Here is a 24,582-nt window from a genome sequence, read left to right on the forward strand (position 1 = left end):
TTCAGAATATTTTACCTCAAGATTCTATTTCTGTTAAAATATTCTTACAAAACCACTACACATTTCAGGTAGAATACAAAGGATTATGTCAAGCATTTGTAGTACAAATAAAAAGTTGAATACAAACAACAATTAAATAATGCATGAGTTTTTATTAAAAATAAGTACTCAGAATTAAATTTACTTTATTTTTCAACAAAAAGACCTTTATATCTATTTCATGTTTTATGTGTTTCAACATTAATCGGTAATATATTGTTCAAGTGGCTATTTCAGAGAATGTTAAACTCAGACTGTCATTAAATGTAGAATTTATTGAAGGTGAACCATATTAATTTTCAAAGAATCTAAGATAACCTCTCCTGCCAGCAGGGCTCACTTCTGGCTTGTTTGTACCTTCCAGTTGAACCTACCACTAGGAACGGAAAAAAACCGATGTGTCACTTAAATCTGGACAACTTTATGGATGTCCAGGAGCGGCACATCACTAACCGCAAATGCCGAGATTCTGGAATGCAAGGGTAATTCAATAGCTCTATTCTACTGCGGGAGAATACTGTTGGAATTCGTTCCCTAAGTATCAGAGGTTCTTGCTAGCCTCAACAAGGGTGTGCCACCCCCTACCTGCTTTGACTGGAGAGGCTGGTTCAGAGGTGACCTCCCCTTTTTCAGGGGGGACATGACTTTGAGATTAGTGCCCTAATTCTTCCTCATAGATCTTGATAGGAAGCGGCCCCCCCAACCTTACCCATCCTGAATATCCTGTCACTCCGGAAGCAGCGCTTGGTTCTTATATGACCAAGTGTAATTTATAAGCTTCTTGTCCTAAGAGAACAAAAAAGGATAACTTTGCAGTTTATCAACGTACTGTCGGTGTAATACATTTAATGTTCAACACAAGTCTCCATATTTCTCTATGGAGGGAAAATGTCTCTTTCCTCTGCTCGTCAACATTCGCAATACAAAACCCCCATTTTCCCTACTAGTTGTTCCCTCCAGTGTTATTATCCCACCCAAGTGCAATATGTTATATTACTACTAGTGCGGATATGATATTCTCAGGAGTGGTAAAAATTAGCTATTAGTTCCATTGTGTTCCATCTGAAACATCTGTTAAAAGATCTGTAAAACATTTCGTTGTTTGATCTTAACAAACTTGAGGTCAAGCAAGGGCAAACTTTAATACAGGCCGGAGTCGTGTTTCTGTGACGTCACAAGTCCCGCTCGACCGCTCCACTTCATGCAACAGGAATAAACACGCTCAGCCGTATAATTTTTTATAAAATTATATTATAATAATATTAAATATTAATATTTTATAGTTAAAAGATAATTAAATACCATACTTGTTAGAGAACATTTTGCTTTTTAAAAGTAGTTGATATAGGTAATTTATTTATATAGGTAATTGTATAATATTTACAACTTGGTTTCTTTAGTTTAAAATACAATTTCATTCAGATTATTTTGTTTATATGTGTATTTTGATCTATAATATCCTACTCAATGAGCTGCCTGCATTGAATACCTGTAGGCTGCCTCATGATAACAAAGGTTCTTATTCTAGGGCTAAACCGCTCTTTCCTCAAAAGGTCCATTTTCTACTCAAGATGTGATCATGCTCTCCACTTCCACTCAGTGGAGTTTTCACAAGACAGAAGTCTCTTATAGCCCCTCCCTCCTGCTTTGTCTGTAAGCATGAAGAAACCAGGCCACTGAGTGTACACCTGTTCTGTGTTCAGGACTCATACCCCTCGTGAACGTCACAGTATCATAAGGGCCAATAACCGTTGTGATTCATCTTTTGGTACACACATTATCCCCCAAGGTTAAAGGACTCCTCCCAGGCATCTAGGCCTACCACTGCAGAGCCCAACCCCTCTCAAAGTAAGGATCGCTTTTTTTCTCTAACAGTGGCTACCATACTACTGTGATTCTGGGCACTGCGCTAATTAAGATCACCGCCTCTAAAACTAAATACTCACGTTTTCCGTGCTCTCCTTGACCCTGACAGCATTTCAGAATTCATCAGCGAGTGTGCTGCACAGCTGTTAGGCACACATCGTATGCACTATTCACTTGACTGCTGTTGGTTTCTCCCTAACTTCTGTCCGTATAAAAGGTTTATTGGAAGTCCAAATGGAATCCCTCTCTGGTCGTATATTGGTATCTAACTACTTTCTCAATATTTTGGAAAGAATCTCTGTTGATCTACCATGCGCTCAAATTTTCCCGGAAGTCTTCCGGTGTATGAAGTTCTGCATCCTGGCTGACCCCATATTCAATATGCCTGGTCCCATACTGTTAGGAGCAGCCATATACCCGATCATGGCCTTCTAACACATGGTGTTGTTGAGCACGACAATGCTCCCTCTTACACAGCTCGATAACACAATGAGCTTTTGACTAAGTTTGAGTGGGATTTTTTTTTATTATCCCCTGTACAGCCCAGACTTGTCTGCTATAGACTCACCTGTTACCGAACATAAAGCTGTGGTGCATCTCAGTGGTTTGCTGATTACAGAGCTTCAAAACAACATAACGTGTTGGCTACACTCACAGGTGGCAGATTTTTGTGCAAAGGATATTTCTAAGATAAAAAAGAGCTTTAATTTGTTTGTTGACAATTTGAAAAAAAAAAAAAACAGAAAAACCGTTATCGTTTTTAGATGTATATAGTATAGTAAAATTTTAATATTTTTACTGGTTAATTTCTTATTTCAAAACGGAATTTACTTTCTGGATAACCCTTGAACTATGAGCTGAGCACTTATGCTGTCTAATCTGCTTATGAAAAACAATCGAAGCTTATCGTGTAATTTTGAAAATGTACAAGTGTTTTATGGTTTGTAATGTGTTCACTCAATCAGTTACAGAAAGAATGAACATGTTCTTGTTGATGTTTTAGGTGAATTAAAATATTTAAGATTTGATAAAACAACACATTGCAATACAATGTACCAACACATGTCTTTACCACATTAAAACCACATCGGTCTAAAGTGAGGAAATTAATACAGAACATACTTTTCTGTAAAACAACAGTTTTTATTTTATATATACACAATATGTACATATTAACAAAATAATACCTCATTTGGTACTTTTATGCAAACAATTATTTTATATTATATATAAACTATTGCTAATAAAATAAAACAAAAATCAGGCAAATGTCTTAACATTCATGTCATCAGTTTTCAAGTAGAATTCTACAAAATTGCTATTTACAGTTTTGATTTTTTGGAATAAACCCTGTCACAAACCTTATCACTTGACAGACAATACATAAACATAACTCAGCACTGAAATGGTTAAATACAAACTGAAAGATCTCTTTCATGGGATTATTGATTTCTTGATGTTTTCAATGATATGGGTTTATACCAGACGTAGTTATTTACAAATTATACAATTATGAGTTTTCTGGAGAGCTGTCATCATCTGAATCCAAACTGCTGGAGCTGGAGCTATCTTCACTGTCACTGGAATCTGTTTCATAACTGCTGCTGCCACTGGATGAAGACCTTAAACATTTTAGGAATACAATTATTAATATTTAATTGTTTTTTTTTACCCCTAGGAGGGGTGACAATGTTACTGGTGTCTGTGACAAGATCTGCAGTACATCATTTCCTACCAGGAATCACCCCAGCCTCACAAAATGAACATTTGATCTATTAATAATATCAGTTGCGTGAGTGTGTGTTAGTTGCGTGGGTATGTTATAAATACACTGTAAGCATATGGGTTATGTTTGGTCAAGTATATAACTAATATGATTTTATGTATTATGGCTCGTAAAGTATGTATTAGGAAACAGGCAATATAGTGAGCGTGAAGAAAAATATATAAATAATAATGTGCGAGTGTGTGTGTGTGTTGTCTGTGTGTTGTGTGCGTGCATTTGTGTGTGTTTGTGTATGTGAATTTGAGTGTGTGTGTCTTCTGGGGGAGGTCATGTGCGACTAATACGTTGATGCTATAAATACAGATAACAACCCTCGTTGATAAGGAACGGTGAATTTTGTACGTAGTTTTACAATGTCCGTCTGTGAACAAATAAAGGGTGATTTTTTTATTGGTGTGGTTTTTAAGTTGGCACCACTATTAAACACAACAATTAAATTTGAATAAAACAGCTGATCTTTGTTTATTATCTTATGTCATTTCGATATTTGTATTGTCTAGTGCGTATTATTGTATAGTAACCATGAACAGATTTACAAAAGAAGAGCGTTTGCGAATAGTGCAAATTTATTTTGAAAACCGCAGTTCAGTTCGGGCAACTTACCGAGCTCTTCGTCCGATTTACAGACCTCATAATCGTCTATCAGAGTCAGGTATTCGAGCTTTGGTTAATCGCTTTCGTAATACCCACACTCTTGTTGACAAGCATCGGCAGAGACGCCGCACAGTAAGGACCGAAGAAGCTGTTGATGCTGTTGCTCATAGTGTTGAAGAGGATCCAAGTGTGTCGATTCGTCATCGTGCGCAGCAATTAGCGATCTGCTACTCAACTCTATGGAATATTTTACGGAAGGATCTACGCCTATATCCATACAAGATTCAGTTGGTGCAAGAACTGAAACGATTAGACTATCGCAAGCGTCTTGATTTCGTTGAATGGGCTCAACATAAGATAACACGTGACCCAGCTTTCGCAGGCAAGATTTTTTTCAGTGATGAGGCTCATTTCTGGTTATGCGGTTTTGTCAACAAACAGAATTGTCGGATTTGGAGTGATGAAAACCCAAAAGAATTTGTTGGTATGCCCCTTCATCCATAAAAACTTACCGTTTGGTGCGCCATTTGGGCAGGTGGTGTTATTGGCCCTTATTTCTTTAAAGACAATGCTGGCCAGACTGTTACAGTAAATGGTCAACGCTATCGGGCAATGTTACGGGACTTTTTCTTTCCTCAGCTAAACGAAGTTGAAGTGGATTTAGAAAATGTCTGGTTCCAACAAGACGGCGCGACGTGCCACACGGCAAGCGACACAATTGGCCTCTTGGCAGAAACATTTGGTGAACGTATCATCTCATTTAGAGGTAGTGTCAACTGGCCCCCACGGTCGTGTGATATCACGCCACTACTTTCTGTGGGGATATGTTAAGTCTCAAGTATATGCTGACAAGCCACAAACTTTAAATGACTTGGAAGCTAACATTCGTTGAGTTATTGGTGGAATTCAACCACAGCTGCTGGAAAGAGTATTCGAAAATTGGACTTCTCGGTTGGGCTTTCTACGCGAACGAAATGGAGCCCATATGCCAGACATAATTTTTAAACGTTAATGTCATGACACTGTAGTTCAAATAAATGCATTTTTATGTCAATGCAGGTTGTTTTTGAACCCGCACCAATAAAAAAATCACCTTTTAGTTGCACCAAATCCTTTCCGTTTTCTTGGTCTCCGACAGTTGGTAGTTTTCTTCTTTTAATAATATTTCCATTCACTTACTTCATCTAAATAAATTCTGACTTGAATTTTATTTTTATTTTCTATAAATTATACTAAAATTTTCTACGGTTTGAAATACCAACTAAGTACTTTGTGGTGATTTGTTCTCACGCACAGGCTTTAGTAGTCTGTGTGAGAATATTTCTCAAATAATGAAACTAGAAATATAAATTTATTTTACACAATATACTTTAAACCAAATATTAAATGTAATAATATATTTTTAAGACAATGAATATATTAATATATGTCTTTTGTTAATTTTTCTGAGAATAAACGATTTTAATTTGATTGAGTTAGTTCTTTTACTACTGAGAAACTAATTACATTTTTTCCTGTAACAGAAAATATTGTGTTACATTCATTTTGGAATATAACGAGTCAAAGGGAGTAAGTCTTGCAAAAGGTCTACTTGTATGAATTCATATGTGTAAAACCATGGTAACTTTTACAGGCAGCACAAGTGGTATGATATTGATGAAATCTCACATGTAAGTCACTGGAAAATACATCTAGCAATTTTGTATTTTTTGAAGTTTTATAGAAAATGACAAAACAATTCAATTTGATTAAAAATTACTTTAGTGACTGATAATATTTTCATTATTACAGTTCCACAAAAGCAAATTGTAATTAAAATTAGAAAACTCAATATGAACATGATTGAGACCAAACTGATTGATTTAAATAAAAATTGTTATTTCGATATAAGGCACATCCTTACCAAATGTTTGTTTCTGTAATCTTTGTTTATTTAATACAGAATTTGAAACTCAACGATTTTTTACTTTTTTGGTTAAAAAGAACGGATGGTCTGAAAAATCTTTAATGATTTTATCACCCTATTTAATCGTAAAAATTCAAACTACCACCATACTTAGTAAAGTGTAGAAAACAAGATGACAGTCTGAGTTTCTATGTATCAATCTGCAAGTATTTTAAACGTTTTACTTTTTCGGGTTCTTAATAAAACTGTGAAACTCTCAACAATAATAAGAAGCTTAATAGTTTACCCTATCTATTAAAATGAAATGAAATAGTCTTCAAAACAAAAATTTACATGAGAGAATAAATTATTATATAAATGTCGTACTTTTACACAAGCAATTCACATAGTACAAAGACCAACTGTATGAGCCTAATACAGATTATACGCAAAGCAAAACCTTACAGGAATAATTATTGCTCTTACCTCCTACTATTGTTTTCCAGCTTTAAATGCCCCATTCTCTTTGCAAGAGACTCCTCTTCCTCTTGTACCAGTAACGCAGCCTGTTCCAGCTCTTCCAGATCAAATCCCATATCTCCTTTACAAACGTTTACCTGGAAAAACAGGTCTTATACAATTTAATGTTAAGGTTTATATGTGATTAAGGACACCTTGAGAATGTTTATCTGGAAATATTTAAGTACTTAATAATTTATTTTTTCTCTATTGTATTGCATATTTTCTTTCGCTCTCTACATAGTTTCAACCTTTTGCCCTTCTTCAAGTTAGGATTGTATAACTTGGGCACTGTCATTTGCACAATACAGGTTTAACAAGATTAGCATGATATTTGTGCTTCAGTTCACCCCTAATATTGGGATATGTAACTTTCACTACAGCCAGCGAGTTAAAATGCGTAACTGTAAAAAGCATACATACCATTGTCTTAAATGGACTTCCGATCATATTATATATCCAATTAAAGTTTAGAATCTATACTTAATAAAACCGTCACAGAACATCCCTTAAGTTATGTTTACACTTATTGAGTTTCTTGCATGCGTAATATTGAAAGTTTAGGGCACGTAAAGCATGCGCTATTGTTTGCATCTTACGAGTGGCAGGCTCGAATTTTCATATTAAAACCTGTGTTGGACAAGAATCCAAACCAGTCGGGGATTTTTCTGTTTATCTCGTGCGTCATCTGAGTTTGCCAGTCAGTTTATCTTTCCCAGCAATTTATTTTAATAAAATAGCATAACTCATTGTAAAGTTTAAACATTCCAGACTTTTTAAATGTGACTTTTGCATAGCTGTGTAATGAGTGAGTTAACAGAGAGTGAAACGGCCGCTTTAAGATTTATTGATGATTATAAGAAAAACCCAGACTATAAAATACATCAGTTGTGCACCTGATGAGACAATAAGAATACCTCTTCACCTAAATGCACTACTTTTTGTAGTCTGGGTGTCTCTGATGTCCCAATCAGTGTGGGGGGTTTTCTTTGTTCTTCGTCACCGACTGTTTTTAGATCCCTTCAGACAAACATGACTTCAGATTTCAGGGGTAAAGTCTGCAACAGCATTATATTTCAGATGCTGCACATAAGAGGAAGGTGAACTGGAGCTAAACTCGACATTCAAACTTTATCCAAACTCATTTCACCCACAATTTGAGTGCTCCTTTTCTTGAAATAGTCCTTCATCCATAATCTTCTCTTCTTCTTATTACGAGAAATTCACTCAAGTTAGTCGAATCCATTGCGTTTGTTGCACGAAACTGATGAATAAATGTAGACAGAAAATTCTTTCAATAAGGACATGCGTTGATGCATACAAATAAAGACAAGTTGAAAGGCAAGATGAAAGGATTGTTGAATTGAAAAACGCACAAGTGTAAACGTAACTTTACACCAACGTAGTAACTGACTTGTATTACCTGCTTCATGTATTTACAATAAAATACAAGATGATGTTTTCTGTATTACACATGTGATGAACAGGGTATACTAAAAAGATGTAACCATCCAATGTTAATAATATTAACTTCCATCATTTAGGGGACTCCATGAGGTTCTTGAAAAGGCATTCACCATGGTGAGAGGTGATCTCGCACAAGCCCAGGTTATTTCTTGGATAATGTAGGTCAGTAGAGTAATCTTAATACGTCTGTGAACAAGGAAGCGTTCACAGTTGCTGCAGTGATCTCTTCCTTGAACATCAAAATATTTGCCTGTAATAAAATCAGCTTGAGATTGACCTTCCTAAAAAATGTAACATCTATTACCCAGCAGGGATCAGTTCTGGCTGGTTTATACTTTCCAGTTGAACCTACCACTGGACACAGCAAAAACTGATGTGTCACTTAAATCTGGGCGCAACCTTATGGATGTCCAGGAGTGGCACATGACTAACCGCAAATGTCGTGATTCTGGGGAGCAAGGGTAATTCGATAGGTCTAGTCTGCTGCGGGAGATGACTGTTGGAGTTTTTGGTGGGGTTCGTTCCCTAAGTATCATAGGTTCTTGCTAGCCTCAACTAGGCTGTGCCACCCCCTGCCTGCTTTGACTGGAGAGGCTGGTTCAGAGGTGGCCTCCCCTTCTTCCATGGCGACATGACTTTGAGATTAGTGTCCTAATTCTTCCTCATGGATCTCGATAGGAGGCGGCTGAATGTCCCGTCACTCCGGAAGCAGCGCAAAGGTTCTTACAGGACTAAGTGCAATTTATAAGCTTCTTGTCTTAAGAGAGAAAAAAAATAAACCATCTATTACCTGCTCTAGTGCCTCTGTGAACTTAGCAAGTTTCCTCTCCGAGGCCCTCTGCAGCCATATGCAGTAGTCTGAGATGTATAGCTGGTTCAGGAGGTATCTGGGCTCGCTGTGGTTGAATAGAGAGTGGACCTCCAACAAACATTTCAGCACCTGTCTGCGTCCTGTAACATCGGGCTACACTGTCACTGCCATCTTGTCTAGCTAACCTAACCTGACAACAGCTGCTTATAGACATAAATAATGTTGGTACAATGCTATATACAGGTCTTCAACTCTATATCTGAGTGTTTATAATTAGAACCTTTTTGTCTCAGAAACTAGAGCCGTTCTTTAATTATCAAATTTGTATTGTTGTTATAGCAATTGTATTATTATATTATCGGTTCAAATCAGGAATACTTAGAATTTAAACGTGACAAAAATTTAACATTTTGTTGCAAAGTTAGATTGACTTCATAATGTTTATGGAGATAAAAACTCATGAGGTAAGGTCTGTAAGTTTCTGGCTTTTCCATGCCTGTACACTTCTTATCACTTGCCTGAGTCTCTTCAGGATTATCAGTCTGTCTCTTGACATTGGAGGAAATATTACTATCTGACAATGCTCAAGGTTGAGTACCGTGCAGTGATTAAATTCTTGTGTAAAGAGGTCCTTACCCCTGCGCAAATTAAAGAACGCTTGGATGATGTATGCAGGCTCTCATCATATTCTATTGTAAAAGTGTTTATTTTAAAAAGAAAAAGTCTGGATGATGACCAATGTTCTGGTCACTCTGTGATAGCTGTTACAACTGAAACAATCCTACTTGTGAAAGCTGAAATACTGTCTGACCAAAGAAATAGTTGTAAAGTTGGGCTTTCAAAAATAAGTATTTAGAAAATCATCAAAGAACATTTGCATATGGGTCAGTGAAACACGAGTGCCAAAAGTTCTTTCAACTGCTTTTCAAAAAGATTGTACATTGCTCCAATTCATTTTTAAATGAATCCAATAGCAACAGACTTTCTTGGAATCGGTTGTAAAACAATGGTTGTATGCTATGACCCTCCCAAAAATGATTCCATGGAATGGAGAAGACCAGGAAAAGTCACTGAGTCAAGGGATTGTAGAGAGATACTGCTGATAGATATCTAAGAAAGGAACAACACGGTGAAAGTATATGCAGCCTAATTCACAGTTTGCGTAATGATAATGAAATCACAGAGAAAAAGCAAGGAAAGTTGAGTTTCTTCAGTTTCTTCACGGCAATGCACCTGACCAAAAACATTGGTTTCAAGGTTACAAGAAATCACTCATCCAATCTATAGCTCAGACCTGGCTCCCAGCGACTTTTATCTATTTAAAGTTGAAATCTGACCTTCATGGGATAATATTTAATGCAGGTGAAGATGTTCAAACAGCTGTGGAAGAACATTTTGTAGGCTATGAGAAAAACTACTTTTTCTAGTTATGGAAATGTTACTGACTTAATCATATTTTCTTTAGAATTAGGTGAAGAATTTCACCAGAGGTGCTAAAAGAACCCCTACTTCTATAAATTGTTTCACTATTCTTCGCAATAAACTTTTATAGAAGATGGAAATTGTTTTTAAATGGGCTGAGCATTTCTTTCATCACGATTATCCCAATTGTACGAGGAGGTAACCTTACCTAGTTTCAGGATTGATATTGTGTCCTTGAGAACCAGCTGTGCCAGATCCCAGTGCCTGTAGAGAGAGTACGTAAGCAGACGACGGAAACAGCTGACCACCACACCATGAATACTAGAGTGGTTCTGTAAATATTTCAAAGTTAACTAATTAAGTGAGCACAAACAAATTTATTAGATAGCAACAGAAATCCTACGAATATTAAGTCTAGTATTTGGTATTAACATTGGAACTAGCAGCCACACTTTTCTCAGTGCTTAAGGAGGTTCGGTACGGCCTATCCTTTTAATGCTAATTTATTAAACTTTGTGTACCTTTTTCTCATTTATTATCTTTTTTTAAAAAGTCTTACGCTAAAAATGTGTGTACTAGTTTAAAGTGCAATTCATTTTTTTCATCCTAATCTGATGTTTGAGCCCATTTTGGCTGTCTACAGTTTCATTTTCTATCTTTGTCCTTGTAGGTTGAGCAAGATCCATTCATGCTTTTAACGTAATTAATTTCAATAAGCTGCCATTTTGTACTGGGTTGAAGCTCTAGTTTCCACTATTCTTCTTCATTTATCAAAATCTTTCAAATGAGGTCACTATGGGTCTTTACATTTATAAATTTTGAGCTGCCCCCAAAATCCCATTTTGAGGAAATGAGCAAAATTGAAACAGTGACTAAAAATTTCCATTATATTTTCTCCAATACCTTCGATCTGTACACACAGTTTCAAGGATCACGTCACGTAAAATACGTGTTTGGGATTAATCAACTCTTGATTCAAGAACCTGTTACATTATTTCTTGATTTTATAAGTTTCCAAAGAAAGAATATTATTTTTGTGATTTGCCCGGTTCTACAAGGCGATTCCCGGCTTACTCCCGATTTTTTTTCCTGTGCATTAAATTCCCACTTTATTCCCAGTTGGGTCAACACTCCAACGATGCACTGCACTTATGAGCGACTTTTTGAACACTCATATATTAACTTTTCATTGAAAATCTACTATTTCTACAAAAATGTATATAGGAAAGATTTTAAACTTCTTCGAAAAAGGAAAAGAGAACAAATTTACTTGAAAAATCAAGAAAGTTGGACGGTAATCATACTGGTGAAATTAATACACAGAAAAACCACCTGCATGTATAGACATATTTTGAGAATAAAATAGAATAGTTAAGCGGTAACTTACAGCAAACCAAGAGAGCGTAGCACTCAGCTTGTTGATGGTCCAAGCAGACTCTACTGTATTCTCACCAAGTGTAGTGCGATGGTTGTACGCATACGCAAACACGATATCAACCAACGACAGCCACACAGACATTTTGTCCTCCTTACTAAGTAGAAATTCCTTGTTGCCAAGCTTCTTCAACGATTCTTTCTCAACATCCGTCAGTTTCACTATCAACAACAAGCATATGATGAGTTATACATATTTTATTTTCTTACATAGATTTAAGAAGATTATTCTAATAAAGAGTGATGACCCTTTATGTATAAATTCCTCGTGGATGGTTGAATAAACAGTATATATCAAAATATACAAATTATTGATATTCGGTGATTTTAATTACTCAACCTTGTGATCAGGTATAGCGTAAATAATATTAAAAGATGAATAAAAATGTTTTTTCATAGTCTTTACAAAGAACAAAAAAGTTAGGTTTTGCATTTTTAATCCTTAAAAGTTTTTCAAATGAAGCCATTTTTTATTTGTATTACAAAATTCTATTGCCATTCATATACTTTCAAAACAAACACTAATGTTATTAGTAATTTGCAAAAATAATACTTTAAAGACTTTTTAAGGTATTTTACGGTAAAGTGCAAAACTACCTAATTCTTAACCTTTTCAAATCTGTTCCATGTTTTTAAGACATTTATCTCTGACCTATTGCTATACAAATATTGTGTAGCAAAATAATAATAAATTACAGTTACTTTTCAGTTAATCTTACAATTGTAAAATAAAAAAAATGTAATTATAATACCGTAAGTAATTATAAAGGCCGACAAATATATGAAATAGAACAATAGTTAAATATATACAATTAATCATAAGAAAGTTTACAATTTAAAAGTAAAAAGGAATTTTACCATGGAAATTTTGAAAACAGAAAATGTAATTTGTTTAACAAAAACACGTCTGGTTTAACACCACAATGTTATTTTTTGTGCCTACCATTGGTGATATGTCAAATATTACACCAGAAATCAGTTTGTCTTGTTCAAGGAAATAGTGCTTAAACACTGCAACAACAGCACAGATTTGATTTCTTAAAATGGCTTTGATGAACGATTGTCTGATACGGGTGAAACATATACTTGATATTTAATGAAATTACTGAAAAAATCAAAAATTTAAAGTTGAGGGTGGGAGTTGACAATACAATTGGCCCTCCAATACCAATATACTGACCAAAAAGCAAATATCTAGGAAATCCAAAACTTTAAGGAGGAACTGAAGTGGTACACCCTATTTCTGGTAGGTAATAGAAAGGTACATCTTATTATTTATCTCCATCTAACTAAGTAGTAATCAAAACTGTTTTCCAACATGTAAATAGGCAATACTATTTACAGTTGAAATGTGTCACAACACCATGGAGTAAAAGTTCATAACATAAAACATTTTAATTTTTGGCTGTAACAAAATGTTCAAATTATGTGGGTTTTTGAAGCTGCAGAGTATGGAGTTATGGGCATCCACCAAGACACTGATATGAAATATTGAGTTATCACTAAATATAAAGATTCTTGAAGTTTATCACAGAGTAACACATATCAAAATAGGAATTTCAATGGATTTTTTTGGGAGAGCCGTTGGCTGAGCGGCCTAAGACGTTGGGTCTGAGATAACACTTTCACTGCTGACAACGCCTTTAGGCGTCGTGCCGGTCTTATGGTGTGTGCGGCTGACGCCTTTCGGCGTCAAACACCAGTTATGGCGTGCACTTATTTCCCACCATATTCTGGTGCAGCCTGTCAGTCAGTTGTTACCAGTGATACTGTAAAATTACATTTGGAGGTTATATTACATGGTGTTATTGATAATTTTTTATTACATGTTATACATCGTAAAAACACAATCAAAACACACCACAATAATATCAAATGTAAATATGACAAATGTGGTATAAAAGACTATTATTTGTGAATTTTAATATTGGAAGACATTATACAGGTGTGTATTTTATTATAATAAACATTTGTACAGTATAAAATCGTTGTATTATGTACTGTATCAAAAATACATCAAACGCCCATAGGCGTCATCAGCACACACTACAGGAATGTTGTGTTATGTGCTGACGACGCCCATGGGCGTCATTATTATTTTTTATCAATTTTGACTAAAAATTATTATCAATATGCATTTTTAATACTAATAAGCAATTAAAAGTACTAAATTTAATTTTTTATATTTTCAGCAAACGGTGTAGGTGTAGATGATATGGTCAGCAGTGAATATGTTAAAGACATCGCAGGTTCAAATCCTGTCTATGACCAAAGCGCTTTTCATCAGTACCATCGACCTTGTATTGTATGAACACTGCCCTTTATTCTGTTTGATAAGATCCTCCTACAGGCCAGTAGTCCATAAGGACAGACATAATAAGGCTTAAAAAACACCTTAGCGTATGATGCATGAAACAGAAACTACAGCCTGACGTACCAGTACCACAGGCCTTGCTGAGCCACGGAGGAGAGTACGCCAAGTATTCCTCCAGCACGTCAGATTCCATGTAGTCTGCCAGGTAGTGGTCACTGCAGAACTTCCTGTCCTCCTCCTCTTTCCTCAGTTCCTCTCTCTGGGCTGCTGGAGTGGTATCTGGTTCTGGGAGATCTATTATTTCCTGGAACTCTGACTGAAAAGAAACGAATCAGGTGAGAAGAAAATAGAGTCAATTCAAATTCAATAATTTCTACGTATGAAATCAAATTTAACAGCTAAGTTTATAAGAGAAGATTCAAAACAGTTTATTTAACAACATCTCATATATTTCTTATGAAAGAACACAAAGTCTTTTACTTTGGCCAGAAATTAGTCATGGGCACTTAACAAATGGGTATAACAAATGTAAATTCCAAAATAATATATTAAGTAGCAATTTATACAACTCTTAAGTGTTTCATTGGGTTGGAATTTCTTTGAGGATCTGGTCTGAAACAAAATCCGTTTCACTTTTATTAAATCTTGGTACTGTACGTTTGGTAATGAACTCAGATCTGATGAAACAAATTCAGATTTGTAATGAATGACAAATTGATACTTCGACAGTGAAAATTAATTCCAAATGTGTATTACTATTTGCAAAAACTTTGAAACAACAGCAAACATCAGATACTTTGTTTGCAAGACTTTTCTAATTGTTCATAAAATATTAACACGTTCACACGCCGATGTAGGGCTCTAGAGACCCACTCACTCATTCTTAAAGCCCGGTTTGAGGCTCTATAGAACCATATCCCAGTGTGGGGCTCTACAGGACCATGCCCCAGTATGAGGCTCTGAGACCCACTCACTCATTCTTAAAGCCCGGTTTGAGGCTCTATAGAACCATATCCCAGTGTGGGGCTCTACAGGACCATGCCCCAGTATGAGGCTCTGAGACCCACTCACTCATTCTTAAAGCCCGGTTTGAGGCTCTATAGAACCATACCCCAGTGTGGGGCTCTACAGGACCATGCCCCAGTATGGGGCTCTGAGACCCACTCACTCATCTTAAAGCCCGGTTTGAGGCTCTATAAAACCATATCCCAGTGTGGGGCTCTAGAGGCCCACTCACTCATTCTTAAAGCCCGGTTTGAGGCTCTATAGAACCATACCCCAGTGTGGGGCTCTACAGGACCATGCCCCAGTATGAGGCTCTGAGACCCACTCACTCATTCTTAAAGCCCGGTTTGAGGCTCTATAGAACCATACCCCAGTGTGGGGCTCTACAGGACCATGCCCCAGTATGAGGCTCTGAGACCCACTCACTCATTCTTAAAGCCCGGTTTGAGGCTCTATAGAACCATACCCCAGTGTGGGGCTCTACAGGACCATGCCCCAGTATGGGGCTCTGAGACCCACTCACTCATCTTAAAGCCCGGTTTGAGGCTCTATAAAACCATACCCCAGTGTAGGGCTCTACAGGACCATGCCCCCGTATGGGGCTCTAGAGGCCCACTCACTCATTCTTAAAGCCCGGTTTGAGGCTCTATAGAACCATACCCCAGTGTGGGGCTCTACAGGACCATGCCCCAGTATGAGGCTCTGAGACCCACTCACTCATTCTTAAAGCCCGGTTTGAGGCTCTATAGAACCATACCCCAGTGTGGGGCTCTACAGGACCATGCCCCAGTATGAGGCTCTGAGACCCACTCACTCATTCTTAAAGCCCGGTTTGAGGCTCTATAGAACCATACCCCAGTGTGGGGCTCTACAGGACCATGCCCCAGTATGGGGCTCTGAGACCCACTCACTCATCTTAAAGCCCGGTTTGAGGCTCTATAAAACCATACCCCAGTGTGGGGCTCTACAGGACCATGCCCCCGTATGGGGCTCTAGAGGCCCTCTCACTCATTCTTAAAATCCGGTGTGGGGCTCTAGAGGACCTTGCCTTAGCCCAGTGTAAGGCTCTAGAGCCCCATCAAATGTATCATATGGCATTTTGGAAGGTGTTTTGGACATATATAGTGTAATAAAATAGACAACGTATTAAAAAAAATCGGTATTTATTCACAATACTGTGACCATGGAAAATGGACTTTTTTTTCATGGGTTGGGCATTTATAGCTTAGTATTATTATCACAGGTGCATATAAACTGGGGGGAAAGAATATTATTGTATTATATTGATGCCTTTCGGGCATTATTGCGTTAAGGAGCAGGGGCATCACGTGATCTGGGATTCGACTTTTGCAAGCTCGAGTTAATTTTTTTTCTAAAAGAGCAAGCAGTGCGCAGCACTGCGCAGCGGGCAGGCATCGTTGACAGGATTAACGTACTAGTCAGCATAATTTCAGTAACTTATCACTTTACCTTAATGAACATCCAACACAAAGGTGTGCCATTACCACTACTGAACTAGGAGGTTAAGAATAGACACGGAGGAACAAAATAGTTCAAAATGGCGTCCCTTCTTTATTTGAGAGAGCCGCGGAGTAATACCAAACTGTCAAATAAGGAGGTTAAGAATAGACACGGAGGAACAAAATAGTTCAAAATGGCATCCCTTCTTTATTTGAGAGAGCCGCGGAGTAATACCAAACTGTCAAATAAGGAGGTTAAGAATAGACACGGAGGAACAAAATAGTTCAAAATGGCGTCCCTTCTTTATTTGAGAGAGCTGCGGAGTAATACCAAACTGTCAAATATGGATAGTGTTGCCAGAGGTACTGTCAAAAACAGAGTTTTCAGAGAATTTCAAAAAATCGTAACTCCTTTGATTTTCGTTGCCGACGAATTTTTTCTTCACTATTGTTTTCAGGAAAAATTGTAGTTTTCAGGAAAAAAATGAACATACCTTTCCATGGTCACGATATTGTAAATTGATACCAAAAAAATCAATAAAATCACGATATTTAACCCTTAGACTGATGTAAATCCCACTATTATCTTCGCAGTAGATGATTGGTTTTATATATTTCAGGCTTGAAAATATATTTCGGTGAATTTTAAAAGTGTTTGATAAACATTTTTGAAAAGATTTTCCATTTTTACAATTATCTCACTCTCAAGGCCACTGAAAATGGTGTTTCTGACTGTCAGTACATCATATAAAAGGTATGATTCTCTACTGAAATATTGTAAAATCAAGTTGTGTGTTTAACATAAGATGCAAAATGGCTCTCAACTACTAAACTAAAAGATTCAGGTGGAAGGTCAAGGTCAGGTCATGAGATATTCAGATGTCTTGACTTAGCTTGGTGAACAGTATAAGCTACATTTTACACTCATAAATTAATATAGAATATCACAAGTAACTATTTTCTTGGCCTAAAGGTTTTGGTCAGTTAGATATTTATGTAAACTGTTTTGAAACTTAATGGGTTGAATACATTCTTTAAATGGCTTTTCACTTGAGTACTTATGTGTAATGACAAACTAACTGTTTTAATAACGCTACTGTAAAAACTATAATTTTTTAAATAAAATAATTCATTTTTTACAATAATTGATGCTTTGATATGTTTATTACACAAAATCATTTTTGGACCAGAGCAAAAATATATCAAGTCCCAAAATTGCACACCACTTTTTTACAGATTTGTTCCTAAACTAAATAGATAGGCTATATTAGCAGGTGTTTCTTACAGTTGTAAAAACCGTAATTAGAAGCCCAATAAACTTATAAAGCTGTTTTAGTGCCAAAATGTGCAAAAATGGATTGCCTTAAAAAATTAATCTTGGCTTTCCCAAAATTCTGATTACCTATTTGGACATATTAAATTGTTGACATTATAAAAAAACTTTAATTATCGAGTTAAACTTATATTGTTTTATTTTGAGGAAATCAATGTCTTGTTTACTGTGAAAATAATTTTTACTATGCTTAATTGCTATTGCTTAATATTGTATTGTATAAATTTATCAAATATAAAAAAGCATTTTATACAAACAAACATAAACATAACAAAAATTAGTTAACAAAATATAAAATGACCGTTTTTGGGCTTGTTTAGATATTTAGGATGGAATAATAGAATAAACAACTGTTCTAACAAATGCCTTACAGATCAGTGCCAGTATAATTAATTACTATTGTTGTTTGTCATCTATTTATAAATATATTCAATGCAAAGACGAAACAGCATTTGTATGGTTTCGTGCTATATACGATGAATTTGATTACCATTTAGTTGTCAGTGATATATTCCTCAAAACGGTAGTTAAAAACTAAAAATACCGAACAGATGATATGCACAGTGATTCAATACTGCAAACAACTGCGTATTGCTTCCTGACACAATATGAGTAATGTATTTTTTCTACCTGAATTGATTAGAACAAACATCAATATGAAGTCAATAATTTTTACAGAGATAATAGTATTTTTTAGGCAAGGAATATTTGATTTAGTGGCGTTAGCAGTTACGGTGTTGATTTTCATCTTTAAAGGTCAAAGACGAAAAGAGAAGTATCAGACGAATGCAGTATCAGTCAAACCGTGGTTCTAAAACCATGTATAGCTTGTTGAGCTTTGGATTCATAAAAAAAATAAGTATGGATTTAAGATCAGTTGCAAACAGAGAAAAACGTTTTTACAAGTTTTAAACCAAAAAGGGAGATTAAAATTAGTAGTGACTACAAATTTTCTAAAATTTGCTTGGAAATTGTCTGCTTTCCTCCTGTTTTCGACCATGTGAGGCGGTCTGGAGAGAAAAGTGTAGCATTACGATATAGCTGGTTGGTCTTCTATGCTGTTCTACTGTACCAGCAATAAAACGACTGCTCCTAGAAGTGTTAATATTTACATCTATTCTGTAGCTATAATACACAAAATAAAATACAATACCTTAACTTGCCTAAACACTCCATGAGTTAAGTTTCCGAAGCCATACTTTGGAGCATTGAACAACAGTTCAGTTTCCGCCTGCGTTGGTGGCAGTTCTTGGTCAATGAGCCACTCGTCCACATCTTCATCATCATCTTCTTCTTCTTCTGGACTTCCTATAATTTAATACAGATAGTAACTACCACACTACTATATATTTCATTCACTCAATTAACCTTTGACAACTGTATTCTCTAGTTGAATCTAATTATTTCTGATTCTAAATAAATTATTTAATTTTTAATTTATTAGACATAATACAACATAATCAGCATGATAATTCAAATCCTACACAGTTAGGAAACATTTAACTTTTATGCTCAATCATGGCAAAAATATAGAAAAACTGCATTTTTTATATAGTTTAACTTTAAGTCTCTTTTATCATATAGTTACTATATATAAACAATTAAAATTTTATAACGGGTATATTTTTAATTTTTCTCATTAAACATACTGACCTAAATAAATAAGAATTTTATTGTCATTAAGCTTCAAGCACATTCAAGCATTAGACAAAGTCAAATCCGTTATACTAATAACTTAGGACAAAGTCAACTACAATAAAATCCAGAAAATAAAAAAAAAATTCTAAAAGACAGACAAAATAATTTAATTTAGACCAACTGTGGTAACTATAGCAAAGGGCCAATCTATAACTTGATCTAACATAACAAACATAAAATATCACATTGACAGTATTTTGGATTTAAAGAATTCCTGAATAGAATAAAATGGTAAACTAACCAAAAGCCCATGTAACTTATTCTTGAATAAAACTATGAGTAGTTCTGCCATTTCTGAAAGGAGTTTGTTGAACATTTTCACACCTAGTACCTTGGAACTTTTTTGAGATTTTGACAGTCTGAAAGGTGTATCAAATACATTTATCATTCCTTGTATTATAATTTATTGTGGATGTCCTGTTGTAAGTGATGAGTTGATAAGTACATGTAAAATATAAAGAGTTATGACAGGTGAAAATTATAATTTTTTAAAAAGAGGTTTGCAATGGTCCAGTTTGTGATTACTCTAACAACCTTTTTTTGAAGTAGCAATATCCTATTAATTTGATTACTTTTACCCCAGAGTAAAATACCATAATGTATAGTAGCACAAGTAACACCCAATATAAAGAATGCTAGTTTGTAAAAAAATAACTCTTTTTTGGAAATATTCGGAAGCAATCAGTAATAGCAATGCCTGGGCTGGACTTTCATAGTATGTAATTCTCCTGAAATGCGCAAACAGCAGCATTCATTGGCAGTTCATTGTTTCTTATGTTGTTGACCATGCTTGTTCTGCTTGTAGTGATTGTTTTTGCTAATGCTGTTTCTTTCTATTGTAACTTTGTATGATGGTAGTTAAGTAAACTATGTGCAGAAGTGAAATTTTGCATCCTGATAAGTAAAAACACTGTTGTAACAATTTTAACATTGAAAATAGGTTACAAGATAATGCAATGCTCTTTATTATTCTCAATTAATAAGAAATTTCAAACCTTACCAGCTGAAGGTACAGAATGTTTCTAATTTGTCTGTATATAAAATATTCCGTAATTTTTTTGTGACCGTCTTCTATTTTAATTTGAGACAAGTAGGAGTGTTTAGCTGAAGCCTGGTAGAATATGAAAGCATATGACACGTTGTAATTGTATCTTACTTAGATAATTGTTTCCTTTACAGCTATGACACCATTAAATTTCAGTACTAGCCACTGTTGGATTATTGAGCTTCTTGTATAGAAAGCTTAGAAAGAAACCATTCATTGAATACAAAGAATTCGTTTGTGTTAACTCTTAATTCATATTTATTACTGGGTAATTTAGACATACATTTTTAGTGGTGCCCAAGCAATTAAAGTTTATTGTTTAAAAACTTTTTTTGCATTATTGCTTAAGCCTGTTGTAGAGCCTATTTTGGACTGTACTTTGAAACAATGTTTTTAAACAGAAATATAACTTATTGTGTACTGGTTCTAGAGTTTAATGCATAGAAACAAATTAAGAATAATTCTAATAGTACATTATAATATTAAGGCCTAAGTTGTTTTTAAATGATCCCTTGATCTCAACTATGTTAGCCACAAAGTATCCCTCAACCTGAGCAAGACTTACCTGACACAACTTCAATAGATGGTTTTATATTCTTATCTTGTTTTTTCGGAGCTAAAAGTGTTCCTAAGAGATCTAAATCTGGAAAATGTTGTCCTGTTACTTTCTTACACAGACGGATCTCGAATTCTCCTTTATCCGCATTAAATGATGCTGGGGGTTCATCCTCACTGATGATTTCACATGGGAAGTGAAGCCTAAAAAACAAAACCTATAGTAGTAATATAGATACAAGTTTGCTGTATAAACATCAAACGGTGTTTACAAAGTTTCAGTTTATGTAGCAAATATACTAAAAAAAATATATTTTGAGACCTGCCCTTCTTCTTACGTAAATTAACAAACCAACAAAAAACATGTAGATGAATATTCTGAAGCCATACCGTATAGAAAGCAGAAAAGTTGTTGACATAGAAGATTCAACATATACCTGTTAAGCTGCTGCAAACAAAGACAGAAACAGCACAAATTGCAGAAAAACAAGATACATGCATTGCAACAAGTAAATAAAGACTGCTGGACATCTGAGAAAGGAGACAAATCTTAAAATTTAGCTTAGTGTTTTAATTAATATATAATGATGGTAAATATCTGAATCTTGTTATTCTTTTAAGACACATTGAAAATTGCACAAGTGTTATCCAGACATACTGTATACATAGTCAATAAACTAATATTTAAAACACATGATATCAAAAATTCAGGTTTATTTTAATGGTAAAAATTGACAGCATATGAAAATGGACCATTTTGATTCACTGCGTAGAATGAATTAATTTGTAAGATTTTGAGAGATAAATTAGAGTTCTATTAGACCACTATAAAAGGAATCCTGAGTAATTTTATTAATTTTCAACTAGCCCTATATGGTAGCCTATCTCATTGATTTTCGTACAAACAATTGTACACAAACTGGAGAACTCTTGACAAATAGAAATATTCTATTTTTCCTGTTCTAATTGTTTGTTTGATTGTTATAGCGTACAGTAGCTCCTTTATTTTAATGAGATTGTCAATATGTGTATAATATTAAGTTTAATTTCAAATATGATTGTTCTTATACATATGTTGATACGATTGATATACTCGTATTAGATATATAAATACAAATTTAGATGATTATATTAATCAATATAAAAACCGGGTCCACTTATTGTACACTACCCTGAACGTTTTCCTTTTCAAATCAACTATACTATGCAACAAAATGTAACACATCAGGCATCGTGAAAAATGTGTTCATAACAAGCTGCACAATGGCAAACGGGTAGAATACGATAAGCGGACCCGGTTTAACAGAACTATGAATCGAAATCAACATATATAAAATATTAAATTAGTCACATGTTTCAAATTAATAGAAATAGTTTAAACAATTACGTAATGTCATAAACAATTAAGGAACCATAACCATTAATCAAACGATAAAATGAAAACAGGTGACGGGAAAATGTCATTTAAATAATAATGAAAATGTAACAACAAAACAAAAATCTTCTTTAGAATAGGAAAATGCTTGTATACAGTTGGTACTGATAATTTAGTTACTATTCAAATTAATTACTATTGGTTGATTGTATTGATGTGTATAACAATTAAATATCATTTGATAATTTCAATATAAAAAGCGGGTTCGCTTATCGTACTATACCCTGGCAAACAACTGTGGGTTTGTGTACTGAGTGCTAATACAGGGTAGGATACGATAAGCAAACCCAGTTTTTTATATTGAAGAATGTAGTCATCGATACCTAATATTCGAATCTCAAATCCTAGACTATCAACTGATATAAAAATATCTATAGTCCTCAATAACAATTGTATGTTTTCAATTAAAATTTATGAATTTAATATTTACAGTGATCAAAGAAATTATTATAACCAAAATTAGGAAAACTGAAGACGACCACATTTGCTCCTCTCACAGTTACAGTTGTTTCTTTCCCACAAATTTCACATAATGGGTTTTTCTGTATGAGTCCAACATGTTGAAACCACAAAAAACATGTCTTATCATCTTTCAACGCAATGTTGTGTTAGTTTTCTAAAATTGACTGCCGCTTTTAATAATCAAAATTACTTACTATGTAAAATTGAAATATTACCCTACGTGTATTATTTGAAAGTGTTTACAGCTGTTGATATAGATTATTTAAGTTAATAGCCTAGTTCAAAATAATTAATCGGTATCGATTGATTATATCGATGGTTATGATTAAGTAATATCGTTTGCCAATTTTGATATTGAAACCAAGTCCGCTTATCGTACCCTACCCCTAATATACATGTATTGGTTGAAAAATTCTTTCTTACCTTAAAAAATATGGTGAAGAGTAAAACCAAAACTCTGACTCCAGAGCATTGATTTCAACATTCTTTAGTTGAGTGTAAGGAGCTTGGATATTGATAATCAAATGTTCATTGGTTTGAGAAATATTAAATGAAGGTGTTAGCATTTTAGTATACAAAAATTAATCCTAACTAAATACTTTCCTGATAAAATAAATCGTAATGAGTTATTTTCTAATGCTAGGTTATGCCTTAGTTACTACATAAACAAAAATTATACTGCGAAATCAAGTAAGAACAATTTACTTCACAAACAGATAATTTAACTGTTCAAAATAATAATAATGCATAAAAGAAGTTAGGTTAACAATAACTTAACCAGTTAACCTATGAAACACGCCGAATTTTACGAACATCACACAAACGGAAGTCAACAACAAAAAAATCAAAACATGTTGATGTCGGAGTTCTCGCGGTTTTTCGTTTTCCTTTTTTTCTCATAGACTGGCTTGAATTAAAAATCTCGTGAAACCTCACCGTTCCGTATTTTAGGGTTGCTTCGCTTGACGTGTTATAAAAAAGTATGGTTTTGTAACCACTAGTCTATTACTGATCCGTTTTTTTTATTTTTTTCATATTCTTACTATTATCATTGGTTTTTTTGTAAATCATCAATGTCCTAACATTCCTAAAATGTTCAATTAGTATAAATATTCTCAAAAATTGTGTAGGAGGAAATTTGGATGAGATTTTTGGAATGGAATCTTTAGGTAAAGGATCCGAAGTTTGCCTAGTCCGAAGAGGATTTGAATACTAATGAAGAAACCAGGTAACACGTTTCTACTTCTGTGTTGTTAAATGTCCTTTTTAGTGTCTTTGACAAATTAAACTATTGTCTTACATCCATCTATCTCTTTTGATTTTAAAGCATTCCCTACATTATGTTATTACTTGTGCCATGGTTGTGGTTAAGAATTTTTTTCTCAATTTAAGTGTAAGCTCTTGGTTACGCCAACTTCTTAAGTATGCTGCTAATCATGTCTGATGATGTTT

General features: G+C 34.7%; 1 protein-coding gene across 1 annotated transcript; it reads right to left on the reverse strand.

Annotated features, from left to right (window-relative positions):
- Positions 1-3,060: 3,060 nt before the first annotated feature.
- LOC124356635 (protein SHQ1 homolog) lies at positions 3,061-23,958 on the reverse strand. Its single transcript, XM_046807752.1, has 9 exons — positions 23,554-23,958; positions 21,244-21,437; positions 19,089-19,243; positions 14,261-14,453; positions 11,777-11,985; positions 10,598-10,721; positions 8,947-9,107; positions 6,657-6,787; positions 3,061-3,527 (listed from the first exon to the last, which is right to left on the reverse strand). The coding sequence occupies exons 1-9, from the start codon at positions 23,694-23,696 to the stop codon at positions 3,416-3,418; spliced, it is 1,422 nt and encodes a 473-aa protein (XP_046663708.1). The 5' UTR covers positions 23,697-23,958; the 3' UTR covers positions 3,061-3,415.
- Positions 23,959-24,582: the final 624 nt, after the last annotated feature.

Source organism: Homalodisca vitripennis, chromosome 3 (genome assembly GCF_021130785.1).
Source record: "Homalodisca vitripennis isolate AUS2020 chromosome 3, UT_GWSS_2.1, whole genome shotgun sequence".
NCBI classification, from domain to species: Eukaryota; Metazoa; Arthropoda; class Insecta; order Hemiptera; family Cicadellidae; genus Homalodisca; species Homalodisca vitripennis.

Bases quoted from the DNA above. Each gene is read 5' to 3' on its own strand.
- LOC124356635 (XM_046807752.1), bottom strand. From the start codon at position 23,696: ATGCTAACACCTTCATTTAATATTTCTCAAACCAATGAACATTTGATT. The intron at 21,438-23,553 runs GTAAGAAAGAAT...TTTGTTTTTTAG, and splicing joins TCTTCACCATATTTTTTAAG to GCTTCACTTCCCATGTGAAA. The intron at 10,722-11,776 runs GTAAGTTACCGC...AAATATTTACAG, and splicing joins CTACGCTCTCTTGGTTTGCT to AACCACTCTAGTATTCATGG.